Source organism: Dermacentor variabilis, unplaced genomic scaffold (genome assembly GCF_050947875.1).
Source record: "Dermacentor variabilis isolate Ectoservices unplaced genomic scaffold, ASM5094787v1 scaffold_18, whole genome shotgun sequence".
NCBI lineage: Eukaryota > Metazoa > Arthropoda > Arachnida > Ixodida > Ixodidae > Dermacentor > Dermacentor variabilis.
In genome coordinates, this window is record NW_027460346.1 from 6,318,675 (window position 1) to 6,333,863 (window position 15,189).

The 15,189-nt window shown below is 44.8% G+C and overlaps 1 protein-coding gene across 7 annotated transcripts in view; it reads left to right on the top strand.

Annotated features, from left to right (window-relative positions):
* LOC142568320 (uncharacterized) overlaps positions 1-15,189 on the top strand; it is a 258,619-nt gene that overhangs the window by 142,354 nt on the left and 101,076 nt on the right. For all 7 annotated transcript variants that reach the window (XM_075678322.1, XM_075678326.1, XM_075678323.1 and 4 more), the window contains 3 exons: positions 3,361-3,414; positions 5,925-6,155; positions 11,738-11,843. In XM_075678322.1, coding sequence (XP_075534437.1) covers positions 3,361-3,414; positions 5,925-6,155; positions 11,738-11,843 — 391 coding nt within the window. The remainder of the gene's footprint in view (positions 1-3,360; positions 3,415-5,924; positions 6,156-11,737; positions 11,844-15,189) is intronic.

A 15,189-nucleotide genomic window follows, 5' to 3' on the forward strand; every position in this document is an offset into this window, starting at 1 on the left:
ATTTGCCATTTTTGATCAAAATTCAGGATAAATCGGGAGGGAAGTGGTTAATGATGTCATAAAAGCAAGTAAATCTTTCGAGATAACCAGAGTTTTGAGATAAACCAAATGTTTCTTATACCAGCTGTTCCTTGTGAATTTGGAACCTGGAAATGCAAATCAAGCTTCAAAAAAGTGCCCAATCAAAATCAAATGAAAGTGCAAATAAAAAAAGTGCCCATAGAGATCTCTATAATTTGTCATTCAGTATAACTCAAGAACTGTAGGACATACACAGAAACTGATGGCATATTTGAAATCTGCATAAGAAACTCTCTAATTGGCTGAGGAGAAAATGGAATAACAGTCGATTTAATCAAAGACGGAGGAGACATAATGCGAGAAAAACTGGCGGCTCTCTATACGAAGTGTCTATCGACTGCAAAGGTCCAAGAAAACTGGAACCATGCAAACAGTATACTAATCCACAAAAAGGGAGACGTTAAAGAATTGAAAAATTATAGGCCCATTAGCTTACTCCCAGTACTATATAAAATATTTACCAAAATTATCTCCAATAGAATAAGGGCAACATTGGACTTCAGTCAACCAAGAGAACAGGCTGGCTTCAGGAAGGGATACTCTACAATGGATCACATCCATGTCATTGATCAGGTCATCGAGAAATCCGCAGAGTAAAATCAGCCTCTCTATATGCGTCCATAGATTACGAAAAGGCATTTGATTCAGTAGAGATACTAGCAGTCATAGAGGCATTACATAATCAAGGAGTACAGAATGCTTGCGTAAATACCTTGGAAAATATCTACAGAGGTTCTACAGCTACCTTAATTCTACACAAGAAAAGCAGGAACATACCAATAAAGAAAGGGGTCAGACAGGGAGAGACAATCTCTCCAATGCTATTCACTGCATGCTTGGAAGAAGTATTCAAGCTATTAAACTGGGAAGGTTTAGAAGTAAGATTGAGGGCGAATACCTCAGCAACCTTTGGTTTGCCGATGACATTGTTCTATTCAGGAACACTGCAGACGAGTTACAACAAATGATTGAGGGCCTTAACAGGGAGAATGTAAAAGTGTGGTTGAAGATTAATATGCAGAAGACAAAGATAATGATGAATAACCGGGCAAGGAAATGAGTTCAGGATTGCAAGATTAATGTGTGGAAAAAGATAATGATGAATAATCGGGCAAGGGAACAAGAGTTCAGGATTGCAAGTCAACTTCTAGAATCAGTCTGTGAAGGAGTATGTCTACCTAGGTCAACTAATCGCAGGTATCCCTGACCATGGGAAGGAAATTCACAGAAGAATAAAAATGGGTTGGCTCGCATATGGCAGACATTATGAGCTCCTGACTGGAAGCTTACCGTTATCATTGAAAAGGAAGGTATACAATCAGTGCATTTTACCAGTGCTGACATATGGGGAAGAGACTTGGAGACCGACAAAAAAGCTTGAGAACAAGTAAAGGACCGCGCAAAGAGCGATGGAACGAAGAATGCTAGGCATAACTTTAAGAGACAGAAAGAGCGGTTTGGATCAGAGAGCAAACGGGTATAGACAATATTCTGATTGACATTAAGAGAAAAAAAATGGCGCTGGACAGGTCATGTAATACGCAGATTAGATAACCGTTGGACCATTAGGATGACAGAATGGGTATGAAGAGAGGGGAAGCGCAGTAGAGGACAGCAGGGGCGCGATCGGAGATATTTTGTTCGATACGCGTTCTGTTCAGTTGCTGCAACGTCACAAAGTTGCAGTATGCAAAATTTGTGACAGCGGGGCGGAGAGAGCAGCCAATCAGGAAGCGGTGACCTCCCCGGAAGTTTATCTCCGTCGTTTGTCGTCTGCTTGCAAACAGTATACTACAAAGCCAAATGTTTCTCGTCTTCCAATTGAATGAAATCTTTATCTAAAAAAATGTATTTTTTCTTCTCAAGCCCAAACACGTTTTCAAATAGTAGTACGTGTGACTACTGCAATTTATAACTATTAGGTTCTTTGCGTCGTCCCTAGGTGGTGTCGCGCACAGCGAGAAGGAAAAAGAAAAAAAATACGACGGGAAGAGTGGCGCACTTTTCAAGAGGCAGCGACAACATCCCAGTGGCTCGCTGGCACCGATGGTCTTGTCGATTTCTCTGTACAACCAACGAATTATTTGTTTCGAGAAACAAAAACGACGCCGGAATTCACTTTCTGCCATCTCTTCAAACGCGTTTCGCACCGCCACCCGCTCTCCTCCTTCCTCTAGAAAAGCCAGCGCAACAACCTAAGTTTCCAACAGAAGCGCCATTTTCTAGAATTAAACTATGAATTGGATTCAAACGTGCCATTCCGCAGCCGAAAAGGCCGCCTGTTGGATCCAATCCAATCCACCAGACGCGCCATGTGAAGCCGTATGATCGCTCCAAACTTCTCAACTCTCGTCGCGTTCGGACGAAATGCTCGGTGGGCGGATGATTGACAGGAGCGTGTCGTCATTTTGACGTCACCAAAAACGGGGCGGCGCCCCGGGGCTGGCGACGTCGGCGCGGAGTAGGCCAATCGCGCGCGCCAGTAACCGAACGAACGCGCCGAACAACCATCTCCGATCGCACCCCAGAAGACTAGGTGGTGCGACGAAATTAGAAAATTTGCTGGTGCTAGTTGGAATCGTTTGGCACAGGACAGGGGTAATTGGAGATTGGAGGGAGAGGCTTTCGTCCTGCAGTGGACATGAAATAGGCTGATTATTATTATTATTATTATTATTATTATTATTATTATTATTATTATTATTATTATTATTACTAATTGGCTGAATTTCGATGTCTCTGGTACAAATAATTTTTTAAAAGTTGTTTCGAGGAGCTTCTCCCTTTAAGAAGAGTTGTTAGACAGCGACTTAAAGCATACCACTATCTTCACTGGCCTCTTGCAAAAGAACACAGAGTGTGTGCGGCCACACTTGTCGAGTGCAGATGCCGTTCATGGCTGATCTGACGGCGACACACGGCACACAAAAGCGATTCGCATGCCTCATTTTTTTCTGGTAACAAGATGTTCTTGGCAAGTTGTAGTCCTGTTGACATAGAGTGATTATAGAAGTTATGCTTGTGTCTGTTTGCCAAGTTGTAGCCTGCTGTAATGTTAATTGTGGTGCACTAGAGTTTTATTTTCTTGAGTGCTCACAATATACCTGTCCAGGCAAGCCCAGTGCTGGTCTCATTCCATTTTTGTATTTTGCAGTGCACATATCTGTCGAATTTAAATTAATTTTAATTATGCATGCTCCTTTTTCTCTAATCGTAACTGGCACGTGTTATTCAAGGTTTTACAATACATGATGTCTCTTGGCAAATGTGTTGTTGCAGGTCTACAAGTTTCTCCATGCCACACGGCTTGCCGAGTTCGGCTTCGCACAAGAGGTGGGTTCTTTCCTGCCAACCTTTTGAATACATGTCTAAGCATCAAGGGTAATTAAGTCCTTCCTTGGTAATATTAGGCTGCGTTTTTTTGAAAAGAATGTTTGGTCATTTGCGTTCAGGGCAACTGCCTCATAGATGTCATGGGTTAAGGCAGGGCTTGAAAATGTTTTTAATGTAGTTTTGAATGCTTGTGTTGCACTGAAAGCACAACAATATGCTGAGTGAGGCTGCTGCAATCAGTTTTTCACAGCTTGCAGGGTTGTGAGCAAAGGGTATTTTGGGTTTTTTCAGCCCTATCCTCAATTGTGCAGACAGACGAGTTAAATGCTGTTTTTGCATCTAGGGAAAAACGTTTTTCCATGTCGTCGTGGTGCTGTTACTTCCCACGGGTTGTCCCTGATACATGTGCTTGAGTCATGTGTGTAATTAAAAAAGATTAGCATCCTCTTCCCAGTCAGCTAAATCCTCGTCTGCTACTGTGTATTTTGCAGAGTATGAGACACAGTGAAGATAAGGACATGGTTCGTGGTGTATGTCTCAAGGTTTATACCTGTGGAAGTTTATTTTTGAAAAAATAACTGAACCACATTTTTCTGTGCATAACTTGTTCTGCTTCTGCTCAACACATGTGCCTCTTGAGGAGAACATATACCGTATTTTGCTGTCTATAAGTCTCACTTTTGTATAAGTCGCACCCCCCTCAAAATGGCAGTTTTTTTTTATGTATATAAGTTGCGCCGGTGTATATGGTGCACCTGTTCATTTGGTAAGCGAATTTTAAAAAATTACAGTGTCATTTCACTTCGTGAACGCAGGTCACACGCAAGTGTATTAGTGCAATTCCTTTAAATTGCGATAGCAATAATATGGACTTTCCAGGCGTATTTCTGCTGTCGTGGTCGTCGCGATGTTCTATTTTATTTATTTTTTATTTTATTTATTGATACTGTTGACCCTCGCTTGAGGGTCGTTACAGGGAGGGAATACAATGTACAACAATGTACAATTTTGTACAACATACAAAATTCATATATCATAATCATCAAGTTGGGTGCTCCTGACAAAAGATGTCGATAGAACGTTCGAACTTGTGCACGTCCGATTGCTCGACAACTTCAGCAGGCAAACCATTCCAAATTTCGATCACCTCAGGAAAAAAAGAAAAACGAAAAGCATCAACACGTGACTCGTAAGGCTTGATGGATCGTGTGTGGTTTGTTCTCGCGCTCCGTTTTCCCGGAGGCTGAATATATCTATTTGATTTAATCTTAAAGTCCAAGGGCGATAAAGTCCAAGGGCGATAACATTGTCTCCACGTGCTGTTTGCCGTATGTGCCAATGAAAGCGTGCGACGGTGAGCCAATCGCGCACTGGGGAGGAAAGTGGGAAGGCAGCATGGGCGAGAAGTGGCTTTTACTTTGGTAGCAACTGCGTAGTTTGCACAGCAGTGCACTCCGTATTTGAAAATGATCTGCAGATGTGATGACTTCGGATTCAGTCGACTCGCGGTTGGCCTGCAGCCGCTTGCATTGCTGGTTCGTCCTTCTCGCACAGCACTCGGCAACTCAATCACGAGACGAGCCCAGTAGCTCACACAATCCGTAGCAACTGCCAGAGGAGGTCAACCCAGCGCGCTTCGTGTGGCCATAGCATCCATTATAATTTTGACAACAGTTTTTTCAGAAAAAAAAAAAAAACATACGTATAAGTTCTACAAGATGCACTGACGAAAAATTAAGAACAACACCATGACTTATACACCAAAAATATACAGTAGGCAAAACTTGAATAGTAAAAATTGATGTTTCCTGCAAGTTTTTTGTTTGGCATTAAAGTCCAGGATCATGGCCTTGAAGATACCAAAAGCACTGGCACCTGTGTTGGTGTAACTTGCTCTTTTTTTTTCTACTCTGTCTTTTTAGTTATGGGGAGCTTGCATTGTTGACTGTCCAGTTAATGCAGGTGTAGGGCAGTTTTTTTGTTTGCATAGTGTACAAACAATCGCCTGGCATACTTACCAGATGGAACTGTAAACAAGTGCAGCTGATATTCGTGGTGGAGCGAGCGAGAGGCCTGCTACTTTTCTTTATTGGCACGATTAATTTTACATTGTGGCCTGGGTGTTCATGCAAATGGTCATTTGGGTCCTCTTTATGTGTCCTTTTTCAGGGAGTGATAGATTGCTGTAAATGCACATTGCAAGGAAAAGAAACAGGGCTGTCTAAAAAAAGTAAAAAGAAAAGGTTAAAAGATGTTTTTGTTTCCACATGAAAGGCTTGTTCACAACAAGGCCTCTGTGTGAACAAGGCTTCCACATGGAAATGGCGACTCCTGTGTAAATGTTTTAACCACGCATTTTTGGTCCATGTTTCATTTTCTTTCCTTGTAATATGAATTTCCTTCCTAACTAAAGAGGCTCCTAAGTTGTCAATTTCACGGTTGTAATCATATTGTTTGCTTGGAATTTGAGAGCAGGTGAACGAGCACCATCTTGGCGGATGTTGTTGCAGGCACTACACTATTGTGAGGTCCTAGCAGAGGCAATGGTTCGGCAGTGCGAATCGGCGCAGCTGGCAGCCCAGACGTACGAGCTGGCAAGCCGCCTCAAGTACCACGACCCTCACTTCAGCCAGGGCCAAGGCGAGCTGGAGGAACTGGGCGAGCCCCCGTGGCTTGCCAACTTCGCCCACCTGGTCACCCAGCTGCATCAGCAACTACGTGGCAACAGCAACATGTCTCAGGTACAAGATCGAGAGTAGTAGCCAGCAGCCGTCAAAAAATGTATGGTAATGCAGTCACCAACTAATAAAATGGACTTGCCAGAGTCTGCCTGAAAGTCAGGATAATTGGGAGTCCGAAATAACCGATAGTGTACAAGCAGGAAGTGCCAACCATTTTCATGCATTTTCTCACATTAACCACTGTCTGCAGTAATGTCACTTAACCTTGAAGGCATATGAAAAAAAAAAAAATGTGCCAGAAAATAGGTGTCTTGATTCCACAACCTTCCAGAAAAGTTTGTTAATGCGTTGCTGCATGCACATATGCTTGCACGTGACTGAGTCAATCTGTAGTTTGACCATTGTCATGCTGTCATTGCAGTTAAATAAAAGCACAATCGATGCACCCACCGAAGCTCAGTCCCCTAGCAACTTGCAACAGAGGTTGGCCACGCTCCTCACGTCATCGTTCTCATTGGTGCAGACATCACGACCACATGGAGTCTGCTATTTAAAGCTGCTTGATGTTTCCGAGGGACAAACATTTGTTACTGCAGACAATGACGTTGTTTGAGACCTTGTAGCTGTTCAAACATGTAAAGGAAAAGGCGCTGGTCATGCAGGACATCCGCGACCAGCATGCAAAATCAGCCTTGAAAACTTAACAGTTTGGTTTGTCCTGTGGCTAGCAGTTTGTCCCAGGGTTTGGGCAAGGTTGGTATATACTAAATCAATTAGTGCTTCACTGCGTCTGGTTTCTAGGAAGTGCCGGCAATGTATAAAAACAAAAGCATTGGCTTTCTGCTCATCTCAGTGGGTGAAGCACATGGTCACGCAGGTGGAATGTGTAATATAGAATGGCGAGCTGCAAGGCATTTAAAAAGTTGGTCATCCCTATACTTTATATGAGATGACTGGCAATGCTGTAAAGCTGTCAGAATAATCGAGTGTCTCCAAACTGATAGGTGTCTAAATTGCTCATCGGCGACAGTACTTGAACCACAGCATACTTGACCAGAGGTGATGCTATGTGCTGTGCTGGTGTTCCTTGGGCGCTGCTGGTGTTCTAAAGCTTTTGAAGGTGGGAATAACAGTTGTTCCAACTGTCCAAGGCTTTGGAGCAGTATAGATGCAATGGAACACATTCAGGGTTGCACTTTAGGCTTGCACACCTTCTGTGCCTGTGGTGTGTGTAGGCTGCGGCATAATTGGTAAAAATGCTCTCATGACCAGTAAGCTGACAATGGTGTTTAGTATGCTTCTGTGAGCGTTTGTTATTCGGGTAGCCTATTTCTAGGAAATTACAGTGGAATCTCTCTAAACAGAAATGGTTCAAATGGAAAAGCCTCTTAAATTGGACACCATTGTCATGGTTGGTTGGTTTTGTATTCATGCCATTGTATTCAGCTTTGTCTCTCAGTAAATGGAATTCCTGATAAATGGAACCAATTTCCCTGGTCCCTTGAAGTTCTGTTTAAAGAGAGTCCACTGTATAGCTGTTGTGTTGGAAGCTGTCATGAATGACTTGGTGCCATTTGAGCGCTGTGAACTGCAGAAGCTACAGAAGAAATGTGAGGGCAACATTCATGGGCACTGCAGTGGTCCTGGAACTGGTAAATGCAAATGTAGTGTGCAATCGGAACATTATACAGTCGCTGACCGATAAACCGGACGCCGATAATCTGGACAGTCTTGGTAATTCAGACAGTGCCGCCAGTGGCCCCATAGACTTAAAGGGACAATAAAGGCAAATATTACGTCAAGCTAAAGTGATAGATTAGAGATCGAGAAACTCTAAGGCATCAATATTATCAGGAACAGAGTCTTAATAATCGAGAAATTGAGGTACGGTAAATGCAGGGACACGATTAGATACTCTCCCGGAACATTCAAGTATAGTCGCCGACCGTTTATTCGAACCTCACTGGGACTGCGGAAATGTCCGAATAAACAGGTGTCCGAAAAAACAGATTAAGAAAAAAAAAAATGAATTCCTTTATTTCCACGCACTTATTCGGGCTCGGCAGTAGGCTTGAAGAAATCGTGAATGCGCCGTTGCAAGCTGTTCCGTCTACGCGCCGTCAGATAAGCCTGAATCTCGGAGAGGGTCGTACGGTCACTATAGGCGGCTGAAAGCACGGTCACTGCTTGTACACGCTCCGCATGCGACGGCAGCGTAGCACATGGTGCGTCATCTTCCGACTCAGAGTCATCGTTCGGCGGTGCAGCAGAAACCTGACGAATGATCTCACAGTCGTCGAGTTCTGCGCATGTCAGTACAGCAGTGTCAGCACCTGTGAAATTGTCAAATGAGACGGTGTCCGGAATCGCAATGCAACCACTGCGCAGGTCTCGGCAGAACATTTTCCGCGTCAGTAGGGAGCACATCGGAAGGCGACAAATCCTAGGCCTCCCAGCACCCGCTTGCCTGCATTCCCCAGCGCAGTCTGCGCGGGCACTGTCGGCGCCATTAGACACTTGACGCTATGTTTCCGTATGCCACGTTGGATCACCGGAACCTCGACACAGCACACAAAGCAAACACCACCATGCTATAACCATGCCGACACCAGTCGCACAAACGAAAAACATGGCCTACTCGCAACGTTGTGCGTGAAAAAACAAATCAGCTGCTGGATTGTCTTGACATGGCTTACTAAGCTGAAACTGGAAGTGCTGTAGAGCCACTCTATTGAACCAGGCAGAAACGATGATGATGAGCGGGGATTTGCAGTAGCGCCACTTCGTGGAGCAGCAAGGAGGCTCCGTTCAAAACAAAATTGGTGTCCAGCAAGTCGAACCATGCACCGGTCAGAGTCGGTGCATGGTGCTCTCGATCGAGTTGGCTCAAGGAGTGTCCGAAAAATCAGACGAGAGGTTGCAAGGTGTCCGAACTTTCGGCAGTTATACCTTATGGTCTATGGGGAGAATGGCAGTGCCGCGAAGTAGACAGAATAATCGAGCATGTCCGAATTTTTGGAGTCCGGAAAATCAGTCGGCGACTGTACTTGCCCAATGATGAAAGCACTCCTGAGTTAAATTCTGTCAGTAGTACTGAACCACTCGTTCCAGAAAACATCCTTGTATTGTATTATAAGTGGAAATAAAATGCTACTTGTCCAGTTCTATTTCATTTTTAGCAAAACGAACTCATTTAGATTACGCTTCGCAACGACGCGGACAGTCTAAAGGTTTCGTTTTCGCTCGACTCCAAGTCACCCACGCTTTCGTGTTTCATTAGCTCTGTTATCGCCTAGTGCTGCGTGGGTTCTGCTGGCTCGCGAAAGTCATACAAACTGCAAGTAGCAGAGAATTCAACTTCCATGTGATGTCGCGGGATGCCTGAATGGTCTACGCCACTTGACCTAAAATCAACAGCAGCGGCAAATCCACCGCTCTGTCTTGGAACCAGTAGCGGCGTCTGTCGGGCGTCATTTTACTCGCTGAAGACAGCAAAGGATGGTGATGGCGTACCGTATTTACACGATTGTAAGTCGACTCAAATGTAAGTCGACCCCCCCATATCGCTTGACCGAAAAAAAAAAAAAAAAATCCCGAGGGCGCATTCGATAACGAAAATTTATTAGTAGCTGACATGGTCACTGGACTACTCGTCTTCACTAGTGCTGCCATCGTCATCGTTGCTGCGGTCCCACAGCGCGTCGTGGTCCAGCGAAATTTCAAATTTGGCAAACGACCGCACCAGGACATCTTGCAGAACAGCAGCCCAAGCCAAATGCACCCAACCACACGCAGCCGTCAGGGAGGCTCTTTTGACAGGTCCGGTTGGTGTAATTTCGCAGTCTTCTGCCGCCAGCCACTCGTACTCACGGCGGAGCAGAACCTTAAAATTAAGGCGAAGGTCTGGGCTTGTTTCATGACCACGTCACACTTCACTGGCAGGGACCGATCACGCATTTCAGCGACGCTGCCGCAAGCTTAGCCTACAGCTCCGGAAAGCGTCCAGACTTCGGCACGTGGGAAATTTCTCACTTGCCGCCACAGGGTGAAAATTTCGCTTCGCTGCAGTCGCCACTCTCGCACCACCCGTTTAGAAACATCGAAATTGCGGCCTGCAGCGCAGTGATTTGTTTCTTCGGCGTAAAGGATGGCAGCCCTCTTGAACGCTGCTGTGAACGAGTGCCGAAAGATTAGTGGGCCTGCAGCACTCATGACGACTGGGGAAGCATAGAAGTAGCACGTAGCCGGCAGTCAAGTGGAGCGCGTCAAAAAGTTGGTCAAACCAATGCCAATGCCTTTAAGGCCTTTAAACAGAGAAAGAGAAACCCGCGAACGGTGTCTGCTCTTCCATGAACTACCGATACTCCCCGCAAGCGCCGCCGTTCTAAGGGTGCCGCCGCAAATGGGAACAGCGGCGCTTCCATCAACTATCGACACCCCCCCATGAGTATTGCATGCACTGTAAGACTCAAAAATGTTGAAAACCCCTTCCGAAAAGCAAACAAACACGCGGGATAGCGAAAAGATACGGGTAGGACCATAGAGCAAACATAAAATTGTAACTACGTTGTAGCTCTCGTTGGTATCGCTTTCTTTTTGGCGGGGCCATGTTTTGGTTTCGATTGTAAGTCGACCCCCCAACTTCAGACTTTCAAATTTTAAAAAAAGGGGTCGACTTACAATCGTGTAAATACGGTATGCAGCGTCGCCACTCTCCCATTTGGGTGGCGGGAGATTTGAATTTTGAAAAGGGTATTCGGACCCTTCAGATGCAATTTTCTCATAAACTAAGCCTTTTCTTGGCACGAAACAAGCGTTGCGAGGTTTCTGGAATGGTATTTAAACACTCCACATTGACTTAGTATTTGTCTTTAGTGTCCCTTTTATGTTTAAAGACGACTCAGAATTCGGACAGCTGCTAGCTCTACAGTCAATTATCCGGACTCAGTCTGTGGCTGTAGCGTACGCCAACTCTGCCGCCATTATCTTCTCTCGCAACCTTGGCGAGACATCAAGTATGGCCTCAGAGATTACACATTAGATTGTAATCCCTGAGGCCTTGCCTTGGTTGCAGCACTGCACCCCAGAGATTTAACTGCAAATGCCGATTTTGGAGGCTTTGTCTGAATTGTGAGGTCACATCAACATTGCGATCATCAAATCCATTCCGGCACCACCGCGCATGGCCTGTACTTGCTTGTTCAATTTGCCTTCCAGACGGCATTCTGCCATTTTGTGCTTGTTTGTTTGTTTAGTATGTGTACCAGATAGCGCACTGCTGGGTCCAAGAAGTCTTTCTCGTGAAGTTATCGATAGTCCACGTCAAATGGTACCACCGATGCCCTCGCAGTCCAGCTCTGAATGAGTCTTGAGCCGCAGGCCGAATGAACCCGGCTCTGTGGTGTAAATAGGAAGCGTTCTTTGCTGATATCGATGTGCCATGAATACACTATGCTTATTGGGAATATTAGATGTAATGAAGGTATTTGTGTCAGATGCAACATTGTTATAATGAGGTTTGACTGTATATGGCCAAATGTGCACCGGATCACGTACAAATTCATCTTCAATAGTTGTGGGCTTTCAGCTGTTGAAAACAGTTTGGTTTCAATATAATAACATGAATGTGGGATGTCCTTTAGGTTGGAATCCATTATGGCCAGGAGAGCGGCTATGAAGGTCATGAAGCACAGCCCATGTCTCAGGTTCCTAGCACCGAGAGCTTGCATGGTCAACAAGGCTTCAGCAGTGAGTACTAACAGCTGCAGCATTTTTGACAGCAACAGTGTGAAGGGGGAAACAAGGAAGACTGGCTTTACCAATATTAACATTTATATGATCATCTGGTTCAGTGGTGCGTTATTCATTGTTGGCATAGCTTTGAAGCTTTGTACACCTAAATTCACAGGGCATGGGGGCAAAGAAAAGGTATCCCTCTTTGTGAAATCAACAAAAGAAACAAAAAATGCACCAGTTTCAGGCAACCTTGTCATTGTGCTTGATGATAAAAACTTTCATGACATAACTTTGCATCAAGAACATCCATTGCATGCAGCATAATTATTGCATTGACATTTCATTTTTACCTGAATATGCATGACCACTGTGCGTGAGACTTTATGACATGATTGTTCATTACTTTTATCATATGAGTTTGTGAGCATTAAACCGCGAATACAGAAATCTATAAGCAATTACAGTCGCCAACACAATTTTCGGACGCCTTATTTTTTTGAACTGCTAGATTATTTTGACTTCCCATGACACTGCCACCAGCTCCATAAAACTGTGGCAAGCCACGACACGCGCTTCATCATGGCTCTTGCATGCAGCGTGGCAAAAGCAAAAGAGTTTATGAGCAAGTGATATCCGGCAACGAAAAGCTCTGGCTAGCTGTTCGCTGTGGTCAAGGCCGTGGCTGGTTTCTTCCTACGTCAGAGTCTAGAAAGAATGTAGTGCTAAATGCATCTCACCTCATGTCCTCACACAAGTGGTGACCCAGATGTGATTAAAACATGCGACATTCTCATCAGTGTTGTATTTTTTTACAATGCCAGCATAGTGGAAAATTCGTTTACCAAACCTGGCTGTATGCTGTGCTTTGTTGAAATATGTGCTGCATTTACCCGATTCTAACGCACCCTGAAATCTGATGTGCACCAAATATTTGCGGGTTTAAGCTTTTGAGGACCCGTCCTGGTTGCTCAGTGGCTATAGTGTTGAGCTGCTGAGCACGAGGTCGCGGGATCGAATGCCGGCCACGGCGGCCGCATATCGATGGGGGAGAAATGCGAAAACACCCGTGTACTTAGATTTAGGTGCACGTTAAAGAATCCCAGGGGGTCGAAATTTCCGGAGTCCTCCACTACGGTGTGCCTCATGATCAGCAAGTGGTTTTGGCACGTAAAACCCCATAATTTAAAAAAAAAAGCTTTTGAAGGTCAATTGTTTTTATCAAATGTGAATGCTGAGGGTCTTCCTCTTTTTTATTTCTTTTTGCAGATGGGGTTGCATAAATACTTATAATAGGAATAAAAAAGTAGATGCAATGGAATAAATACACTGTATACCAAATCGGCACTTGAGACATAGTCCACATCAAAGGAATCACCGCTCGACTCACTTGCAGAAAAGCAACTGGCACGCACTTCCATAGTGTAATCAAATTGTGTATGTGAGCACACACAAGAAAACTCTATGGTTGTGCACCTGTCAGGAAACCCAAACGAGTCAGAAATTTGTCAGTAATCCTTCGTCCCATTGCCAACTAGAGTCTCAAGAAAAGAAATGCAGGCATGGCAGCATTGTTTCATGTACAGTGTGCAGATAGCGTGCCTGGCAAAGCGCCAGAAATGCTGTTGTCCATATATAGCGACGTATTTGGCATATGTGGACGGCAAATGAAATTTCGCAAAACTGATAGTATCTCCGAAAGTGATTGACCGAGAATACTGCTCCAGATCGTACTCAAGCAAAAATGGACCCACAGCAACCGTCACGCAAACGTGCTGTCGCCATCTTGTGGTGGCGATGTTGCTGCACTCTGATGGTAGGTTCTTGCCAATGCCATGGCTCTTTTGACATGTCCGGTTGGCGTAAGTTTGCGGTCTTCTGCCGCAAGCCACTCGTACTCACGGCGGAGCACGTCCTTAAAAGGCGAAGGTCCAGGCTTGTCTCATGACCATGTCGCACGTCACTGGCAGGGACTGATCACGCATTTCGGCTACGTATGGCGCAAGCTTGGCCTTCAGCTCCGGAAAGCGTCCCGACTTCGGCCTGTGGAAACCTCTTCGCTTGCCGTCGCCACTCTCGCACCACCTATTAAGAAACATCAAACTTGTGGCCCGCTGCGTATTTATTTGTTTCTTCAGCGTAAAGGATGGCAGCCCTCTTCAACGCCGCTGTGAACGAGCGCCGAATGTTTAGTGGACTCGGAGCACTCATCACAACTGAGGAAGCACGGAAGTAGCACGTGGCCGGCAGTCAAATCTAACGCATAAACTAAAGAGCTACAGGGAAAGAGAAACGCGAGCCGCAAGCGGTGTCTGCTCCTGTCTGCTCTTCCAGGAACTATCGATACTCCTCGCAAGCACCACTGTTCTGAGGTTGCCGCCGAAAATGGAACAGAGGCATTTCCATGAACTATCGACAACCCCACAGGAGTGCTGCGTGCGCTGTAAAACTCTAAAAAATGTTGAAAAACCCTTCCGAAAAGTGAACAAACCTGCGGGATAGCACAAAGCTACGTGTGGGGCCGTAGAGCAAACATAAAATTGTAACTACGTTGTAGCTCCCCTGATATGCCGTTCGTCTCGCTTTTTTTTTTTTTTTCGGTGCCATGGTTTGGTTTCGACTAAGTCGCCCCCCCCCCCCCCACTTCAGATTTTCAAATTTTAAAAAAGTGGTCGACTTACACTCGTGTAAATACAGTACCATGATACATCAAATTATAGCCTGATCACTCGTATTCTGAATGTATACAAAGGAGTAATAATTGCTCAGACTGCTCTTTAGAATTCTTATGCGAAATTTGGAAGAAGCACCTCAAACGTGAATGAAAGTAATAATTTGCTATTTTCAGTATAACTACTGAGAGTAAAAGCAAATCTGAAGTATGCAAAATACGCACCTGGCTCCTAGTTCCCAACTTTCGTAAGTCAGATCAGGCAAACAGTTATTGTGAAGATTTGTTGCCGTCAGTACTAGCCATAGTGATACTCATGCTGTTTGGGAAAGCAGTACCTTTAAAAAACGTGAAAACAGGTAAGTTCCTGTTGTACAGGGAACATTTGTTTTTACTCATTGCAGCAGGCACCTAGTTTGTTTTTTTACAGCATTCTTTAGGCTCGCGAAACAATGCTTGCCAGGTCATAGAGCATGCAGAAGCCTCCTCATAATTGATTATGGTGTTGGATCAGTATTTCTGGTCAAGCAAGGTGGTCCAGTGTGCGTTGAACTGGCGATGGAACATCCGAGGGCTTTGTTCAGTTCCTGTACAGTGCTGTACAGTAATGGGGAGTGTTGCACAATATTGTACAATAATGAATAAGGGCACTTGCACAGACAGTCTTCACAATGTAAGAGATTAGGCTGC